The sequence below is a fragment of the Pseudochaenichthys georgianus genome, chromosome 4 (genome assembly GCF_902827115.2).
Source record: "Pseudochaenichthys georgianus chromosome 4, fPseGeo1.2, whole genome shotgun sequence".
Lineage (NCBI taxonomy): Eukaryota > Metazoa > Chordata > Actinopteri > Perciformes > Channichthyidae > Pseudochaenichthys > Pseudochaenichthys georgianus.
Genome location: NC_047506.1, coordinates 31,906,399 through 31,926,353, shown reverse-complemented (window position 1 = coordinate 31,926,353; position 19,955 = coordinate 31,906,399). Strand labels below are relative to the sequence as shown.

The 19,955-nt window shown below is 42.4% G+C and overlaps 1 protein-coding gene across 1 annotated transcript in view; it reads left to right on the top strand.

Annotated features, from left to right (window-relative positions):
* Positions 1-19,715, top strand: part of exoc2 (exocyst complex component 2) — a 55,689-nt gene extending 35,974 nt beyond the window's left edge. The window contains 18 exon segments of the mRNA XM_034081153.2: positions 6,507-6,589; positions 6,591-6,621; positions 6,972-7,096; positions 7,438-7,506; positions 7,626-7,783; positions 7,894-8,015; positions 9,353-9,414; positions 9,743-9,823; positions 10,427-10,486; positions 11,774-11,835; positions 11,911-11,980; positions 13,454-13,570; positions 15,062-15,203; positions 18,000-18,055; positions 18,138-18,260; positions 18,487-18,548; positions 19,073-19,132; positions 19,207-19,715. Of these exon segments, the coding sequence (XP_033937044.1) occupies positions 6,507-6,589; positions 6,591-6,621; positions 6,972-7,096; positions 7,438-7,506; positions 7,626-7,783; positions 7,894-8,015; positions 9,353-9,414; positions 9,743-9,823; positions 10,427-10,486; positions 11,774-11,835; positions 11,911-11,980; positions 13,454-13,570; positions 15,062-15,203; positions 18,000-18,055; positions 18,138-18,260; positions 18,487-18,548; positions 19,073-19,132; positions 19,207-19,300 (1,577 nt within the window). The 3' untranslated portion in view covers positions 19,301-19,715.
* Positions 19,716-19,955: the final 240 nt, after the last annotated feature.

Below are 19,955 nucleotides of genomic sequence, written 5' to 3'. Positions count from 1 at the left end.
GTTTATTTACTGTAATACACAAGTAAAAGGCATGTAACCTTATATATATAATCACTATTCTATTAAAATTACAACTCTGACACTGCATAAACCGCAATGACTGCATAGTCCGTATACTAAAACATGTCATATGTTATTAGATTCATGGCTGTGTCCGATGTGCCACATTATGGTAAAGCTCTGTTTATGATCAGACACCTTACGTGATTTCAAGGGAAAAGGACCTTTTACATTAAAACCAAAACCTGCAGTAAGTGACTGTTACATGCAGATGAAATTGAGTTGCAGTCATTATTCCTGAGGTCTGAACCTCAACGACCTTAGACTTTCTGCGGTGTTGCCAATGACGTCACGTTACCTCTGCCGCCGAGAGAGGACACATCATTGGTACAACCACACGAGGCCACTTTGAGGAAAATGTAAATGTAGGTCGTTTTAAAGTTACCCTGTGAAGATTTGTTCTCATAAATAAACACAATTCTGTTTACATATTGTGTTACTCATCAAAACATCAGCAACAAAATATATCTGCATCCATGTTAGCAGACTTCTTCTTCTCTGCTTTTCGCTGGCGTTGATTTGTTTCTTGGTTTGATAAAGACGACAATTGTCCATAAGTGGAATAACGCTAAATGTCAGGTCGCTTGCATGCTTGTGCACTAAAGTGACTCTGATCATTTGAGAGAACTGGACACCATGTTCTAAGATGAAAATAAGTGTTTGTCAGACTTCCATCTGTTGAGTTACATTGAGCATGCTCCTCTCTGTTGGCTGACTGAACTGCTCCGTAACAGCCTGGCACTGGCTGGATGGTGTGGCCCTTTATAGGGCCAAGTTGTGGCTCATCAGGCTGATAACAGAGAGCCAGCGAGCATAAAGACCCCTAGTGGAATTGAAGGGGTTGTCAAGGCACAAGAAACTGTGATTTCTCCTGATCTTGAAATTGTTTTAAAGGTCCCCTATAATACTCTTTTTCATCAATATAATGTAGTTCTCAGTTACAAAACATGTCTCTGAAGTGTTTTGCTCGAAATACCAAACAGATCATTGGAGCATCCCATAATCCCCTCTGTTTCAGCCCTGTTTCAAAAGAGCTGATTCTCTGTCTGTTACTCTAGATGAAAATAAGGAGCCACTCCCCATGCCCCTCTGAGAGATATTTGGTTACAAAGAACACATTAGGCGCTTTCACACCAGAGTACTTTTCCCAGGAATAGTTTCTGGGATTTTGCGTTCACACCAAACAGATCTGGAACTAGAACTTTTTTTTGCGAACCTTTTCACCCCTTTTTAGTCCCTGCAAGAGAGCAGGGACTTTCCTGGGAGGAAAAGGTTCCAATTTCTGATTGGCTGGGCGAATTGCAAACCACGCCCCGTAAAACTCGGAAAGTTTTTGAGAAGCCGCCATATTATTTGCTAGCATTACCATTATTAGCATTACCATTATTAGCATTAGCATTATCCCAGCGCACCAACGGAGAGAGACTAACTTATGGCAACACAAAAGAAAACATGGGAGCGGTGGAGATGAGGAGGCCTCGGCGTTCTGGCGATTTACTCAGAAGGCTTCAGTAGAAGCTGCTGGGAGCATGGATGTATAATAAGAACTGGATACAGCGTGGGAGGCGGGGCCTCATTCATTCCTATGAGAGTTGCTCATTGGCGCATGATGACAAAATGGCCCAACTTTTGAGAGAGGGAAACGTCACAGATTACGGGCATGCCTGAGAAGTACCCGTATGTGCACTCATAGAGCATGCGCAACTTTAACCACGCCGCCCAAAAGGCTCGTTCACATTAAGCACGTGAATTTGCGTAAACGTAACAGCACCGCGCGTTCATGACAGCATGGTACTGGATTTATATTAACGAGGCGGCAGTTAGCAGCTAGCAGCTAGCTAGTAATTATGCTAAGTTACACATCAATCGTTATGTACTTTTATATTACGCTGACATCAGGATCTAGTGATATCCAAGCAACAGAGCTTCATTTAGCATGATACTTGTGTGGGTTGTACATGAAACCACTTGGTAATATATAAAAATGTATATGTTGAAGCCTGTTGTGATCAATTGTGAGTTAAAACTTTATCTAAAAGTAAAGCTGATGATGGATTACTGTGGTGGAGTTAAAATAACAATAGCCTATTTCTTTTTGAAATGTGATGGAGTAAAAGGATAGTAACTGATTATTCATGTTAAGTAGCCCACAAGTACCTAAAACAATTGCAAGTGCAATAAGAAGCTACAGGAACGTTAATGTCGGTAATATTAACTTTATTTAATACAACATTTACGGTACAAGATTTACATCATACAGCCCATGTAGTATAATATTTTGCAAATGATGAATTACAGCAAACATGTGCAATATATCCATTATTACAGCTCCGTGGGCTGGCAGTAAGGCGATATGGTCCGTTCTTATTGTGCATCCATGGGTAAAGAGAAACATGTAGTGCTGAACACGTAACATGAACGTGCCGGGCGGCGCGGTCCCGTGGGTTAGATGCTCGTTCATAATGCAGAGGGAAATAACTCAGAATAACGTTATTAGCACATTTTTACAACTTGAGGAACGAATGTTTTTAATAAGGGCTATACAAACGTTCATAATGGGTAGTTTATTTAGTTTAAAAAAAAATATCCACGAGTACAGACCACTCTTTCCCAATGTAAGTCAATGGGAAAAAAGTGTTTCCGGGCCCAGCAACCTAAAGGAAGTGTAGTACCGCCGTTTGACCAGCACGAATATTCTCATCAGACTCCGGCGCACTTCCTGGGGGCTTGGCTGGGAGTCCCAAGCAGCTTCTACTGAAGCCAGTCCCCAACTCCGGGGACTTCCGGCCGGGGACTTCGGGTGGCAGTATACACCGTGAAGTTGTTTGCGGCCTGCCAGTAAACCCAAAGCAGCAGAAGAAGAAGAAGTGACGTCAGGGACTTATTCCGGTGTGAACGCGATCTCTTTAGTTCCCGGAACTAAAGAGTTCTCATGAACTAAGTACTTGGAACTAATAACGGCAAAGTACTTGGTGTGAAAGCGCCCAATGGTGCTTGGCTAATACGCAACACAAAAAACATTATCACATTATCACAAAGGGGCCATAATCTGATCCGCTCCTTTATGCAAATCTTTTTTCCTGAAACTTTCAGAATCTCTTATCACAGAGGGGACATATGTGTATGTAGAAAATACATGAACAAGTGGATTTTGCATAATAGGTGACCTTTAACTTCTGTCTGCTGATAACTTAAAAAGTAATTTCTTGTGATGCTTGACTAAGGCTCATTCATGGGGTCTTGATTTGGGTGAGTATTAGACACATAATAGCAACAAGACGGCACAACTATTGGCCAAAAAGTCCCAAAAGTGTTTAAACAATTGACCAACGCTGTTGCCTTTCTGGTCAGGACTTTTCATCCACATAATGGCAAAACATAAACATATAAGGTTTCCCATGTTCATTCTACTCTTGTCATTTGTCCCCGCAGCCAGCTGTCTCCTGTCCCCTCTGCTGTCCACACTCACAGAGAGCCCCTCTATTTCCACACACACACACACACACACACACACCTGGTAGCTATTTACCATCCGCTGCTCACCTCTCGCCCAAGTACGAAACCTGTGCCTCTTGAAACATCCCTCCCTCCACCCAGGCAGCCCTTGAAACAGCCACCATCATAAAAAACCACATCCACTACATTCCCCCGACCCCACTCTTCCTCCCCCTTACCGGTACCCCACAGCCTCCCCCTTACCGGTACCCCACAGCCTCCCCCTCACCTCCCCCATTCCAGGCGGCCTCCTCTTCCTTCTCGTATCACATTCAGCAGCTCAGTGTATTTATAAGCCATCTTTTATGCTATTGTCAGCATCACACGTTGCACGGATTAGTCCTGTCTGATTGATTATTCACGGCTGCAGTAACTGATGTCATTTTTCTTCTCTTCTCCTGCGTTTCCGAGTCCAAAATATGAGGTCATAGGCCGTTCTGGGGGAGTTATAATTCCATTAATTACCCCATGAATTGCCATAAACGGGAAATAGACCCCATCCATCTCTGTTTGGCCAAAGAGCCTGCAAGTCCCAGCGTTGCGGTTGACGAAACATAACGGCACAAGTTGCTTCCGTATGTACTATACGTCCCATCGTGCCCCGGGGGGTGCTTGCAATCTGACTCCGCCCCCTTCAATTATATCATTCTATTTCCCCACTGCGCTCCATCTGCCAATATCATACAATTAGCAGGACCTTTACTCGTAGGAAAACGGGTTTGTCAGTGAACAATTACTGGGATTCTAGTGTGCGTACTTCTGACTCTCGAACATGCGGTGTTGTGATTTTAGACTCAGTACTACCCTAGGGTGAACGTGTTAATGAATACTCTGCAGTTAGGTCATTGCATGTTTATCAGAGCATTTTTTACTTTAAAGAGGCCCTCTTGTGCTTTTTTGAGGTTTCCCTTTTCTATAGTGCGTAAATATAGGTTTGTTGTGCATGTAAACGGTCCTGCAGAGGCTAAAATCCAAAAGTTCCCTCCAGGGAGTTTCTCTCCCACACACCTCCCCTGCCGGAAGCGCCTCCACTGGACTCCTTTTTCAATTCTGTGACATCACGAGCAGTCTTACATAGCGCTCAAACATATTGTATGTGATATGCTAAGGGCGGGACATCTCTATGCAGGTTCACCAATCACAACAGAGCCAGCCAGCTAACCAATTAGAGCAGACTGGGCTCTGGTTTCAGACAGAGGGTGAAAAGAGGTGCTGCTGCTGCATAGGCAGTATGAGAAAAATAAAGAGCTTTTTTAACAATTTGTGCATGTAAGCATGTCTAAGGAGAGGGAACATAATATAAACCTCAAAATAAACATAATAATGCCCCTTTAAAGTTGTATTCCCCCCCCCCCCCCCCCCCCCCCCCCAAGAGATTCAGGATGTTTAAGTATATGTTTAAGTGTCAGATTATTAGTTATTCTGAAAGAGATCAGGAAACTATGATAAAACTTGATTCAAGACAAAAGCTAAAATCAAAAAATGTAAATACTGGGAATTGTGTTGCTTTCTTCTTGAAGGGATTCTGCAGTTTTTATTTTATCCCCATTGGTTACTTTTCCCCAAATATTTCCTCAGCCTTAAAGAACTGTAACTATTTACTATAGAAAATGTTGGTTTACCATTGGAAATCGTAACAACCTTTGAAGCCTTGAGTACTTAAAATCAGGTTCAAAATATAACATTTTAAAATAATTCTACTTTTCGGGTAGAAACCAGTGAAAATGTATGTCATATATTCTGTAGCATGGTAAATAACTAATTCAAACAGGAGTCAGTGAGGTGAGTGTGTGTTTAGAGAGAAAGCAGGTATGTGTGTGTGGTCAAGGTCAGTGGCCCCCTTGGGGAACAGGAACTTCTCCGAACCTGCAGAGAAGCATCGGACCTGATGAGGAAGTGAGCCGAGGCGCTTTGTCTTTATATCTTCAACACACATACACAGCGCTCCCATATTTTAACCTTCAGACTTTTGTTCAATATAATGAACTATTTGCACGCATAAGCAGCCCCACACACACCTAAACAATCCCACACACATACACTTGTGCATTCTGAGGACGCCGGGGGTTCAGCTGACACCTGGATCAACAGCAGCTCTCATCCCTGTAAAGAGAGGAAAACATCACACACTGCAGAGCTCCATGTGTGTCAACGTGGAGTGTGAGATGTGAGCAAACTTCGTCTGTTTACAGACATCTGACTCAATCGAGAATGTCCTTCTATTTTCTAGGCTGGAAGGCTCAACCACGTTCCCTTCTTTGCTTGGGGGTTTCTCAATACTTGCTTACACACTCCACTCAGCCGGTGACTCACCAGAACACTTTTCTGTGTGTGTCAGACACATGTTTTGGAAATGTGGCCATCCATCTCCCTTGGTTTAGACTAGCTCCATGTGGGCGTAGTGCAGCGTTGCACGAACCTGTCTTTTGAGTTTCATTTCATAGTTTGATCCCCTTGTGTTTCACTTTCATTCATATTTGTCAACGTTCACCCCTTCTTTTGTTAACATATCTCATAGATCCATCGCAGTAAATGTATCTCCTTGTCTGAGACAGGAATGTGAGGTTGTCGAAGGTCTTTCTCATTCGTCTCTGTTGCAAAGCTCCCTGTCGCCATCTAGTGGATCCCTGGTGCTCGCCTGAGGATCAGATGTAACTGAGCCCGGTTTGGCCAAAGTAAACCCGCCTCACCCCTGCGCTCACAAAGCCCACGGCTCCGTTTCCTCACCCTGGAAACAAGGGCGCATTCTCTCAGCGGTGGGTCGCGGCGGAGACGGATCAGAACACAAATAAAGAAAGGCTGAGAGGGGCCAGGGAGGATTGTTTGGTGTGAAAGCCCGCCGAGCTTATTGAGGAATGTGGAATTGTGAAAAATGGCTTATTTGATATCTGAAGTATGTGTTTCTTTTCACCCCCATCTCTCACCCCTCTTCTCCTTTCCTTGTCTCTCAGTGGGAGTCGGAGCGATGGATTCTGAGGGGGATACCCGTCCGTCGGCCCTCGGCAGGCTGGGTCACACTGCGTCTCTACAGCGGGGGGGGCAGCCTGCGCACACCGCGACCCAGCAGTGAGCACCGCAACCACACACACACACACACAATCACACACACTTGGTGCTCGAGAGGGGCTTCCCTGTCTACGTTTGTTTGTTTGTGTTTGTAACACTTTGTGCTTAGGGGAATCACAGAGTCATGCATTGTGTCTACATCCGATAAACAGTACAAACAGCCGCCGTGCCTGGAAGTGAAATATCTTGATCTTTACATTTTTGAATTACAGAAACACTGTGATATTTTCAGGCCTGTGCGGTTTGCTTGTTCATCCTTTAAGTCGCCCATCACCTCCCAGTGCAGCACAGAAAAGCCCTGTGTGTCTCTGAGGTGTGTGTACTACAGTGTGTGTGTCTCTGTGTTCCAGCCTGGCGCTTTGAAACCCCGCAGCAGGTGCAGTTTGTGGAGAAGCTCTCCGATGTGGTGATTGGTCAGTTGCCCAACTTCTGGAAGCTCTGGATCTCTTATGTTAACGGAAGTCTGTTCAGTGAGGTAAAGGCCTGAGAAGCTTTCACAGTGAAGAAAGGATATAGAATCAGAAATATGTACACAAACACAAACAGAAGGGTTAACACACTTTTTATGTTTGAGACCCAACCATTTATTTCACTGCAACTTTTTATTACAAGCATGAATTAATATATCTTTGAGGGATTTCCATTTTGGACCTCTTATTAAATGCGTATCAGAACATTAAGGGAGCCTGCAAACTGTGTTTAAGTTTAGGGAATTGTTATGTCACTGGTCTAACAAAAGAACTTAAAGTAAAAGCCAAAACATTTACTATTTTCAGATATATTAACCAATTCTTCTTCTTTTCTTTCTTCCTGCAGACTGGAGAGAAGTCTGGGCAGGTGGAAAAGTCCAAGAAGAATGCCAGACAGAGACAAAATGATTTTAAAGTATGGTTCTTCCTTGTGACTGTTTACAAACAATGTATTTTGAGCCTTTGACTCATGCATTTGGTTCGCAAGAAAAGACACCTGAACCTTGTTGTTTGTACACCTCGCTGTATGTTTAGAAAATGATCGAGGAGATGACCAATCGGCTGGTGAAGCTGGTTCGGGGGGCTCTCCTCCCCACCACGCTGCCACAGGGGGATCTGAGTCTTTACGGAGGCTGGGAGAACAAGACGGAGCTGACTGGAGCCTGGCTCACACAGATCATACACACCGTCAGGTTGGGATATGTTTAGTATGTCCAGCTTTCACATGGTGAGATGCAGGATTATTCCTAACTTCATGCCCCTCGCACCATTTAAAGACCCCTCTCTGTTGCCTCTCGTCCAGGGCTTGTCACGAGGCTATGTCTGCTCTGGAGATCCCTAACGACCTGCTGCAGGTGATCCAGGATCTGCTGCTGGAGCTGAGGGTCCACTGCCTCATGGTGACTCTGCTGCACACCACTGAGGGTAAGGGAGGCTGGTGGAGCTGGAGCAGTGATGGATAGCAGAGGATATGAAATGTGTCCTGCCACATATAGACATATAGACATGCATGGCATATCCTCCCTGACGGCGCACATTTCACAGCTACAAAGGGAAACTTGAATGAACGTATTGATCATCTAAATTAACATCTTTTAAACCCTAGTGTAATTTACAAAAATAAATAGTTTAATCTAAAGCCTTATATTAATAAGCCAAATATTCAAACCATAATGATCTTAAAGTAAAAGTGGCTCTAACACAGATGATTGGTGATCCTCATGAAACACGATTTTCCAAATGATCAGTAATGACCTGATGCGCATGTCATGTTTTAAATGTCCTTATGGCTGGTTTGTATTTCCTTTGTTTCTGATCATTATTAATGACAGTATAAAAAACCATTATTGTAACTTTTTGCTTGTATTCCATATTATTCTATTCTACATATAAGCATAAAAGCAGCTGATTGTGCACCCATATCATGTTAGTTTGTAAAAAGTGCTTAAACACTACATGAAAACAATGTAATTCCTTGGGCTTTTGTTTTTAAAATGGATAACATAACATAACAAGAGCTTTGTCCAAATGATAAACAACCTACTAATTCACTAGAAAACTCAAACTGGATGGATAAATGTTGACCACAGTTAAAACAAGAGGATCTTGGGAAACTAAAGAGCACATGGAGCTCTCTGTTGTGAAGTGTAATGCCTGTGTCTTACTGAAGTCACTTGGTTGATGTATGTTTTGTATTATGTCCTGTTTGCACAGAATGGTAGAGCACATTAGTGTCAGCGAAAAAACTGTTCATGTTTAACCATTAGTATGTACTATTATATATAAAGTAAACACTGTATCAAATATTTGGATGTTTTGAATTGGGACACGGTCCAAACTGAAGATTTATATAATCGATCTTCTTCTACAAAAACCCACACAGATCTGTCCTTGCTGTCTTCCTCTATTTGGAGTATTTGGAGGTCATTGACTTTAACTGTCACCTTTACCTCACACACTTCCAGGATTGTAACGGAGAAAGTGTTATGAGAGTAAAACCATGGTCGGTCATGGTCATTTTGAGAATAGTGACTGGTTTTCACTGAACTTTCCGCACACACTCATCAAATTGTGGTGTTGCCAAGAAACGTTTTATTTTGATATCATCTTGTGGTTTTCACTCAGAAAATAAATTCAAATGTTTTGATTCTATTTTCCCTTTGTGAAAGCAATCATATATTAAAAAAGAAAGTTCTATCTGAGAAACTGTGGAGACATTTTTAGTAATTTTTCATATTCATTTTTATATCTGTGCGTGTCAGATGTCAAGAGGCTCGCTGAGAAGGAGGACTGGGTCGTGGATAATGAGGGCATTACCAGCCTGGTAAGGATGTGTAAATACATAAAGCAGATTCATAATAAGATATAAAATACATACTCAAGTTATCTATAGTTAGTAACATGTTGGATACACATTTAAAAACACAATTCCATTTCTATTCAGCTGCTTTGTTAGTTCCTTTTCTGTTCAAAAACGTGAGTGTCTAGTCGAGCAATTTATCTGACGATTAAAGAAAATATCATTTGTGTTTCTTTAGTTTTTCACTTTATTTCCACATAATGTATAATGTATTATATTAAAATGTAAGCCTCTTCTCAGGAGTCCGCTTTTGTAAACTATGTTGATGTTCTCTCCTCGTGTTGTTTTGCAGCCTTCCCAGTTTGAGCAGTGCATGATCCTGATGCTGCAGTCCCTCAAAGAGCCGCTGGAGATCAAACAAGGAGAAATGAATGTGAGGAAATCAGCAAGCAAATACTATCAAGTATTTATTATGAACTCATTGGTTATCATTGAATCTTTGTTTCTGAATGTAAATATAATCATTTGTTTCTATCACACTTTGAATAGCTCATACTCACTATGTCTCCGTTGCTCCACTGAGCATGGGTCGAAGGAGAGGATGAATAACGGAAGCGATAACATTGTCAAGTCTCCTCAATCTAATCCTCTGCAATCCTGACTGCCGCTGTATTTAAGGAGATGTAACTGCAAACAAGCTCCGATTGTATCTTTAGTATTTGCATTTGTGGCAGTCATTCATCTTAGGCGCCCGTCTAGTTCCCTCAGATGGAGAATGATCAGTGGGCAAAGCAGTCCTGATTATGATCTGAGTCACCAATGTCCTATGATTAATAAAGAAAGTGCAAAGCAACCTAAGGAGACTGTTCTCAGACAAAGAAACAGTCATGATACTGCTCTGTTATAGGGATAGCAGCTCACATTGCTTAACATGCCAATAAAACACTCAAACAATAGAATAACACATTGTCTGATTTGAAGTATCTTGAAGAGGATACTAGCACTCTCCTGATGTGCCTCACTGTGTTGTGTTCAGGTGCTGCAGATAGACCAGGTCCAGGATCAGGCCACAGAGCTCAGTGTGGGCATCATGAAGGTAAGATCTATCAGCAGCTAACAACAACACATATGGTTCAATCATGGAGGTGTTCACCATCACATAAATGCCGTGAAGCCAACCTGAACGCCTGTTATGCAGTCTACCAACTTGTAGCTCTTATTCGTACTGTGTAATCATGGGCCACTTGAGAGAACATTAATTACATATGTGGCTGTCAATACATTAAAGACAATTGCAGTGTTTTAAAGTCCTAAAGTCGAAGGTAGATGTAATCATTTCCAAAATTCACAACATGTTTTTACAGATAGACAGGCAGGCAGGCAGACAGACAGGCAGACAGGCAGACAGACAGGCAGGCAGGCAGACAGACAGGCAGACAGACAGGCAGACAGACAGACAGGCAGGCAGGCAGACAGACAGGCAGGCAGACAGACAGACAGGCAGGCAGGCAGACAGACAGGCAGGCAGACAGACAGGCAGACAGACAGACAGGCAGGCAGACAGACAGACAGACAGGCAGACAGGCAGACAGACAGACAGACAGGCAGACAGACAGACAGACAGACAGGCAGGCAGACAGACAGGCAGGCAGACAGACAGACAGACAGACAGACAGACAGACAGACAGACAGACAGGCAGACAGGCAGACAGACAGACAGGCAGGCAGACAGACAGGCAGGCAGACAGACAGGCAGACAGACAGACAGGCAGGCAGGCAGACAGACAGACAGACAGACAGACAGGCAGGCAGGCAGACAGACAGGCAGACAGGCAGACAGACAGACAGGCAGGCAGACAGACAGGCAGGCAGACAGACAGACAGACAGACAGACAGACAGACAGGCAGACAGACAGACAGACAGACAGGCAGACAGACAGACAGGCAGGCAGACAGACAGACAGGCAGGCAGGCAGACAGACAGACAGGCAGGCAGACAGACACAATAAGATACAAATATAACAACATTTCAAAACTAACATTAGCGGCAATTGTATATAGTAAGAATACAAATTGAGATTGACACTAGGAGCAAGCATATACAATTTCCCAATAGAAAGACATTGGATGGAGTATACATTATAACTGTGTAAATAGCTGTGTTGCACATTGTTCTGGGTTATGGAATTATCTACGAACATATTCGACAAACACAGTGTGACATGTAGTACACTATTGTTTTCACATTGTAAATGCACCATGTCACTATTACATCTTACCAATGATATCCGGCAGCTATGGAAGCACCTCTTACTCTGTATCGCCTACAGTGAGACATGAGTATGGCACCTATTTTTCATAATTCTATTTATTTTCCATGCAGGTTTTCATAAACTGCTTGGAGCACCTGAGCACTCAAACCGATGGAGATATTGATGCATCTCAGTAAGTATTGGGATGATATATTCTAGTGTGCTTGACTCTGAAAACATATTAAATACATATGTTCTGTGTGTGCAGCAACATTTCAGTGGACCTCTCCTCGCCGGTTCGTTTTTCTGGAATTCACGAGGGCTTCAGCCCAACATCTGTAAGCGCGATGGATTTTTTATTATTTCCTTTCAACTGTTTGGGGTTAATACACCTGAAATCCCACATCTGGCAGCGTCACCAAAGCGTGGGCCCGCTCTCCTTTACACAACGGGACCAACGAGTGTCTCACTCAAACCACCAAATGTTATCAGGCTGTTTCCTGGCTGTGGACAAGAAGCCTATACGTCCTCATTTCCTGTAACTACTTTGAGATGTTAGTGAAGGGGGTTAAAGAGGAGGGCGAGGAGTAGGAGGAAGAGCGGGGCGTAGAGTGCTTCTGGTAAAGGGAAATGGAGCGAGGTGCGTTTGGGGTTTCCCCTGCCCGAGCAAGGGTAAGACACACAGAATAGAATAGGTGCGGCTGACCAGAGAGGTGTCAATCATGATATGAGATCTATTGTTTAGCTACTTGAAACCCTTGCATACAATCGCAGAGAATTACTAGAAAGTTATCAGTTTACGCCCATCAACGTCTCCTATCTCGTCTGTGGTTTTGCTAAAGATTTAAAATAACTGGCTTTCAAAACAGATCAGTTGTCACTCTTTTCAGTGATCGATTGATCGTGTCTAATCTTTTGTATGGATTATTGTGTGTCTGCGTTATGCTGTATGTTCGCGAGTACCAATTTAGACCATGCGCATTTGGACCATTTGAAAAATGTATAATAAATACATTATATATATAAAAATATAAATATAAAATATTTTTACGGGATTTGGGGAATTTAGGATATTTTTGCAAAAAGAGGCATTTTTTTCCAAGTGATTACATTTTAGTATTCAGAAAGTTTAAAAATGTTAGAACGTTTTTGCAAAATCAGTCCATTTTAGTCAGTTAAGGACACTTATAAAAGTAAAGACATTTTTGGAAAGTGAAGACATTCTAGTTAAGTGGGTATATTTTGAGTTGGAAGTTGGTACGTATTTTATATAAAGGTGAGGACATTTAAGGAAAAGAAGGACATCCTCACTCCTTCAAAGGGCTGTTCAATAGTTACTGTATCCTGGGGGATTCTTTTAAACATTTTCACGAAGTTGGTGAATGAATGTAATAACGGTGTAATAACGAGCTCTCTTGGTGTAAAACAGTGCAATATGTGTGCAACATGGCTGTAACATGGCTGTAACACATGCTGTATGTAACATGGGGGGAATGTGGGTGGAATAGGTGTGGACTGTGTTTCATGATTTTCAAAAAGAATCATGAAATTATGTCATTTTAGACTAGATACATTAGGAAATATCAAAACAAATGTTCGTGTGCTCGCCACTTAAGGGTAAGGTTAGACTTAGGGTTAGCTTTAGGGTTTTGATCGTGCATGTAGTTGTGATGGTTAAAGTCAGGGGCTATGATAGATAGATAGATAGATAGATAGATAGATAGATAGATACTTTATTATCCCAATTTGGGAAATTCTTTATGAGAGTCCTTGCAAGTATTAAGGTAGAAACATGTGTTTTGTGTGTATAGGAGCAGCGTCTACTGATCATCCTCAGTAACTGCCATTACCTGGAGAAGCACACCTTCCTGAACCTGGCTAACTACTTTGAGAAACACGGCCTGACGGGCACCGAGAAGATCACACGGGTCAGTTAAAACTCTGTTTCTTACCAATGGAGTCCTCATTGTGTGTCATGATGCTGATGAGAAGTGTGTCGGGTTGTCATTGCCATCAAAGAGAAAAACTTAAAGGTCATTGTCTTACAAGCTTACTTTTCACTCCTTTCTTTTCTTCACACACTCTCACAATGACTAATGGCTGATTCACAAAGCAAAGAAGAGTTCGGTTGGTTTTCCAGTAATAACCGGTGAACTCGATTTCTTTGAAAGATTCTATGTATTGGTGTAGAGAGCATTTATTAGTATTTAGAGAGCAAGATATTATATAGAAATTCTGATATTAGTTTTAACTAAACAGAGGTTTTAAAAATAAAATGTCCCATCATGCATCTGTCACACGGCTGCCTCACATATGGTGGAATTAACTCTGTAAATAAAGGCAGCATTAAAGCAGTTCCGTTTGACATGAAGGTTATGCATCTCTCATTGCAGAGGCACAAGTCAATGTTATTGAGATGATGTTACCAAAACATGACAAAGACTATTCTAATCAGCTACAGATGTTAATTCAACAGCATCAAAAATGCAAATAAAACGTGTTTTTTACACATTTTCGGTGGTTTATGGTTGATAGCATTCACATTTTATTTTTAGTTTTCTATGATTTTTTTTTAGATACATTTGTCATATTGTGAGTAAGAATGCTTTAGTCGAAGAGTACTGTAGGTACATGAGAGAAAATTGTAAATCTCTTTGCCAGCTAAGGCATTAAAGCTCTCTAAAGAAGGCCTAAGTCATTTTTACCAACCCATCTATATCCCAACTGGAAGTATACCTGATTCCGTAGGTCTGCTTGTCTGTCGAACACCAGTTTTACGGAGAAAATAACTGCTCGATTTCCGTGAAACTTAGTATCGGGTTGTGGCTCGGCCAAAAAAGGGAACACTTTTAGTTTTGAGAAGAGAGAAACACTAATTAATCTTTCCCTTGGTTTACCTTTGTTGCCCTTCTAGTTTTTATCATATGATATCAAGCCATACACACACATCTGTTATATGTCGACAGATGTGTACAATATTTCTTAAGACATGTAAGACCACAACGATAATCATATGAGATCGATTATGAGGTATATATTTATTCCTACAGTTGTATCGCCTGCTTAAACTTGGTGATACAAATAATGAGACATACACTAACATTAATCTTAATCCCAGAGGGGAAATTGAATGTACACATCACACACATTGGCCCAGAATACACATATGCAAAAACAGGACCTCAACCCATTATTGGAGAGGTGTCAATGCGAGGGGGAGGCGCCCAGAGAAGGTGGTGCCTTGCTCAAGGACACAAACTAGCACCTCTCCATTTACCATTCCACTCTCTATACTCGGTCCGATTGGGATTTGAACTGACCACCATACAGACTGAGATACTGCCGCCCCATAAAGATACATTGTGTACTTATATATCTCCACTTTGTTTAAATAACATGACTTTTTCTTGGTGTTCCAGGTGAGTATGGACGCGGTTCGAGGGCTGGACAGAAAACTGTTTGAGGCTTACATCGAGAGACGTGCCGACCCGATCGCTGGCTCTCTGGAGCCGGGGATCTACGCTGGGTACTTTGACTGGAGGGACTGCCAAACACCGACAGGTACTGCGCCGCCATGATAAAACCTGGAGCGTCGGAGATGACATGGGAAAACCCCCGGCGGCAACCACTATCTGACCCCATTCATCTCAGAAATTAGCACTCCTGTGGGATGAGAACCTGACGTATCTGGTTTGACCTTTTTGTTGTGGTTGTTGTGTGTCGTGTGTAAAGTACGGCTCTTTGATGGCTTACTGTAAACACCCCTGAGGTCTCTCTGCTGGTCCCCCTAAACTTCTCCTGGCCTTTGTATCGTGCTGTGGGAGTGCACATGAGTTTGACTTGTTCTTATCAGATGCAGCAAACCCAGGTGAAACTTAAATGTGTATATGTGGTTTACCTTCGCACAGGATGTGAGGCAACAATAGCAATGTGTGAGTGTTTCTAGGTGGGCAGCAGAGGCTGTAATGAACGAAAGTAGGGTTGGCTCTGGTTTGTTCCTGCTGGTGTGTGTTTGGGCCGCATGTGAAACAGGAACATTTGGAATCCAAACCGCAGTTCTAGGATATGATACTTTCACTTGTTGCATTTGGTGTGTGGGTGCTGCAGCAAGGCATTCAAAATCCAGTTTCACTACTTTCGGTCTGTTGTTGCTTCTGGTTGTTAGAGGGTATTAAATGTTAGATTTTAACAATCTAAAGTCATAACAATACACTTCCAGTTCCATTTATTTGCATTATCTTGATCTTGATCATTATCTTGATCTGTGTATGTGTGCCTCTTTGCAGAGGCACACATACCATGAAGCAATACAAAATAATAACAACACCCCCCCTGAGTGACCTTTCTATCATGAATGAATGCGCCGTCAATATTTCTGATAAATATCGTTAATCAGTAAATCTTTGAAGATTTCTCTGTGCAGCCACTTCCATTCGCCACGTACTGTTGTATACTGTATGCACACGTACGTATTCAGTATATACAATACCAGATGTTATCTTTAAAATGTAACATAAAAGTGGTGTGGGCAGACTGCATTGCCTTATTTGGCCTAAAGTGCGGTAGAAAACATTATAAGTTACTTTCAGTGTGGACAACAAAATTCTTCTCCCTGAATCAAATGAGTAATTAAATATTTTCTACCTAATCCGAATATTTTGAAATGGGTATAGTAAGGTAGAGAGAAACAATGTTTGATTTTAAAGGGGCCCTATTATGCTTCTTGGGGTTTTCCCTTTCCTGTAGTTTGTTATGTCGGTTTGTGTGCCTGTAAATAGTCTGCAAAGGCTCAAATGTAAAAGTGCTATCCAGAGGGAGTTTCTCTCCAACACTCTTGTGACCAATCACAACAGAGCCGGCCAGCTAACCAATCAGAGCAGACTGGGCTCTGGTTTCAGACAGAGGGTGAAAAGAGGTGCTGCAGCACAGGCAGTATGAGAAAGATAGAGACCTTTTTGAACATTGAAGCATGGAAACTTGTCACCGTAGAAGCACAACATCTGTTTGTGTTTTCAACGCTAATGAAAATCAGAAATACAAAAATGTGTGTGTGTGTGTGTGTGTGTGTGTGTGTGTGTGTGTGTGTGTGTGTGTGTGTGTGTGTGTGTGTGTGTGTGTGTGTGTGTGTGTGTGTGTGTGTGTGTGTGTGGTGTGTGTGTGTGTGTGTGTGTGTGTGTGTGTGTGTGTGTGTGTGTGTGTGTGTGTGGAGGGAGAGTCGGGAAACGATACACAGCTTAAGGTCTCACCAGCGAGAAGTCAAACTCGACACCTGCTGATCGGGCCATTCGATATGGCGTCCGCATTAACCACTCGGTTATTGGGTTTTCCCGTATGCACATTTTTAATGTGGCAGAAAAATTCCTGTCCTGCGTTTGGGTATCACTTTCTTTGAAACCTTTTACTTTGAGATATCCAAATGTCAGGAAAATCCTTTCACCAAAGCACCAAACAGCAAGGAGCGGCAGAACTGAATTCATGCCCTCAATCACAGCGAGGAATCATCCTGAAAGGGCAAAACACATGCTGTAGTCATCCATTTACTAGGGCTGTCAGTCGATTCAAATATTTAATCTCGATTAATCGCATGATTGTCCATAGTTAATCGCGATTAATCTCACATTTTTTATCTGTTCTAAATGTACCTTAGAGGAATATTTTTCAAGTTTGTAATACTCTTATCAACATATGAGTGGACAAATATGCTTTATGCAAATGTTTGTTTATTATCATTTAAACAATGACAAATATTCTCCTGAATATTCTCAACACAACAACCTGGAACCTCTCTCTCTCTCTCTCTCTCCCTCTCCCTCTCTCTCCCAACCCGGTCTACTTCTCTACACTGAGCCAGTCGCTCAAACAGACAAGCCTGTTTACAGTTGTCGGCGAAATGCCGCTCCTCTGTCTTCATAACAGTCCAAGCATGAGACTGAAGTTCCCACCTCGGGTCAACATAATGACTGTGATGTGCAGTCGACACGTTGGATGCGATCCAAATGATCTAACGCAGCCCCTCGTCCTCCACAATGTTAAGCGTTAATCACACGTTAAAATGAATAGTGGCGTTAAAAATGTTTTGCATTAACGCATTATTAACGCGTTAACTTGACAGCCCTACAATTTACACATGTAAAATTACACCATTTATTTTGACATTTCGACCTTGGATCTCTCACTGTAGATGTGCCTGAAGATTGACACTCTCAGTTCTTTGACTTGCTAACTTTCCCCCATGTTCTGGGCTTAAGCCTAATGTGTATCTGCATGGTGATATGAACTTGCGTGCAGTTAGCTTTTAGCATAATATTCTCCCTTGTATCTGGATGTATGTTCATGTTCTGCCCTTTTCTGCCTCAGGTGTCAGGAACTACCTGAAGGAAGCTCTGGTCAACATCATCACAGTTCATGCTGAGGTAAATACAACCTTGTCTTGTGGATTCTACTTTGATCAAACCCTGTACTAACCAGCCGTTTCCATGCTTTAATCTGTCTCAGGTCTTCACCGTGTCTAAGGACCTGGTTCCTCGGGTTCTTTCTAAAATTGTCGAGTCAGTTGCGGACGAAATGTGTCGTCTTATGCAATGTGTATCATCCTTCAGCAAGAACGGAGCCCTGCAGGTACACCTCTCACCGCGCACACACACACACACACATTTATAGAGCCGGTTATCACTCATTGTACGACCCTGACTCATAAGTGGACCATCACACTTGTTGGGGGATTTACCTGTCGTTCCTGATAGTGCCATATTTCACTTCAAGCTGCCAACTGCTGACAGTTAGAGACGTTCATTTTATTGTCTTTTTTTTTTTTATATAAACCCCCCCCCCCGTCACCCTTCAGGCTCGTCTTGAACTCTGTGCTCTGAGAGACGCCATTGTTGCCTACCTAAACTCTGAAAGCAAGTAAGTTAAACACACACACACACCCGTTCACATGTGCCCAGTGATTTATGGCAGCGAGTGTCACACACATAAATCTTAGCAGTCGCACATCCCTCACTACAATCCCTATTTATGTTACTTGGTGGGCTATGGACAGGAAGTGAAAGTAATCTGGTTCTGCTGTGTGTGTGTGTGTGTGTGTGTGTGTGTGTGTGTGTGTGTGTGTGTGTGTGTGTGTGTGTGTGTGTGTGTGTGTGTGTGTGTGTGTGTGTGTGTGTGTGTGTGTGTGTGTGTGTGTGTGTGTGTGTGTGTGTGTGTGTGTGTGTGTGTGTGTGTGTGTGTGTGTGTGTGTGTGTGTGTGTGTGTGTGTGTGTGTGTGTGTGTGTGTGTGTGTGTGTGTGTGTGTGTGTGTGTGTGTGTGTGTGTGTGTGTGTGTGTGTGTGTGCGTGCGTGCGTGCTTAGACTTACAACTGTATTTTTTGCTTTCTCTTGTTCATCAATGTGTTGTTTTCTTATCATTTTTCGACTGGGCGTCTTGTTTCTAGTGCCAGCTTCAAACTGGCTTTGGACGCCCTTCCTCAGCTACACAGCGGAGCCGATAAGAAGTGGGTTACTCATAACATTTATATTTGTTTGTGCTTTAAAGATGAATTGAACATGTTTCTATTTCTCCCACCAGGTTGTTGGAAGAGCTGCTGAACAAGTTTAAGAGCAGCATGCAGCTCCAGCTCACCTGCTTCCAGCCCTCCTGCATCCAGCCTGTTAAGAGATAAACTCCTTTCGCTCTATCTGCCACTTTTCCTTATCTTATCTATGTGTGATCAGCTAATGAACTATGGCAGTTTCTTTTCACTGATCACTTCACTGGTTTACTCATCGCTCTATTTCGGTGTCACTTCCTACTTCTGCTTCACCAATGTTCATCTAAACGCAAAGACACGAAATGAGTTGATTTCATTGTTACTGTGTAGGACAGTCCCAGTCTGGCTGGTTATGCTAATCTCATATGGCGGCTCAACAGGGAGTGTGCACGAGGCTAACTGGGTAGTTTCAAGACAGTTCTAGACTGTAACCATGATGGAGTCGCCGTGTCTCAGACTGAAATATTGTTTCTAAGATTAAAAGTTGATGTTGATGCTTTACCGTTCCATCTCCAATACCCAATAAATACGAAAAATATGGTTAAAACATTGTTTTCTTCTGACCATTTCTAACAGACTTTATCTGCGGATCAAGCCTGGTTTAAAATCCCCTTAGTGTTACCGGGGCAAAGGTGTGCGTGACACTAAGGTGACAAATGTTATTTCTTCGGGTTGTATTGCTTTAGTGCGAAGCCTCCGCAAGTTTGGACTTCACAAGAAACAAAAGGTAATTAAAAAAACTTTTCTTGGTTTTCTACGGTCCAATCTTCACAGGGACAATAGAAAA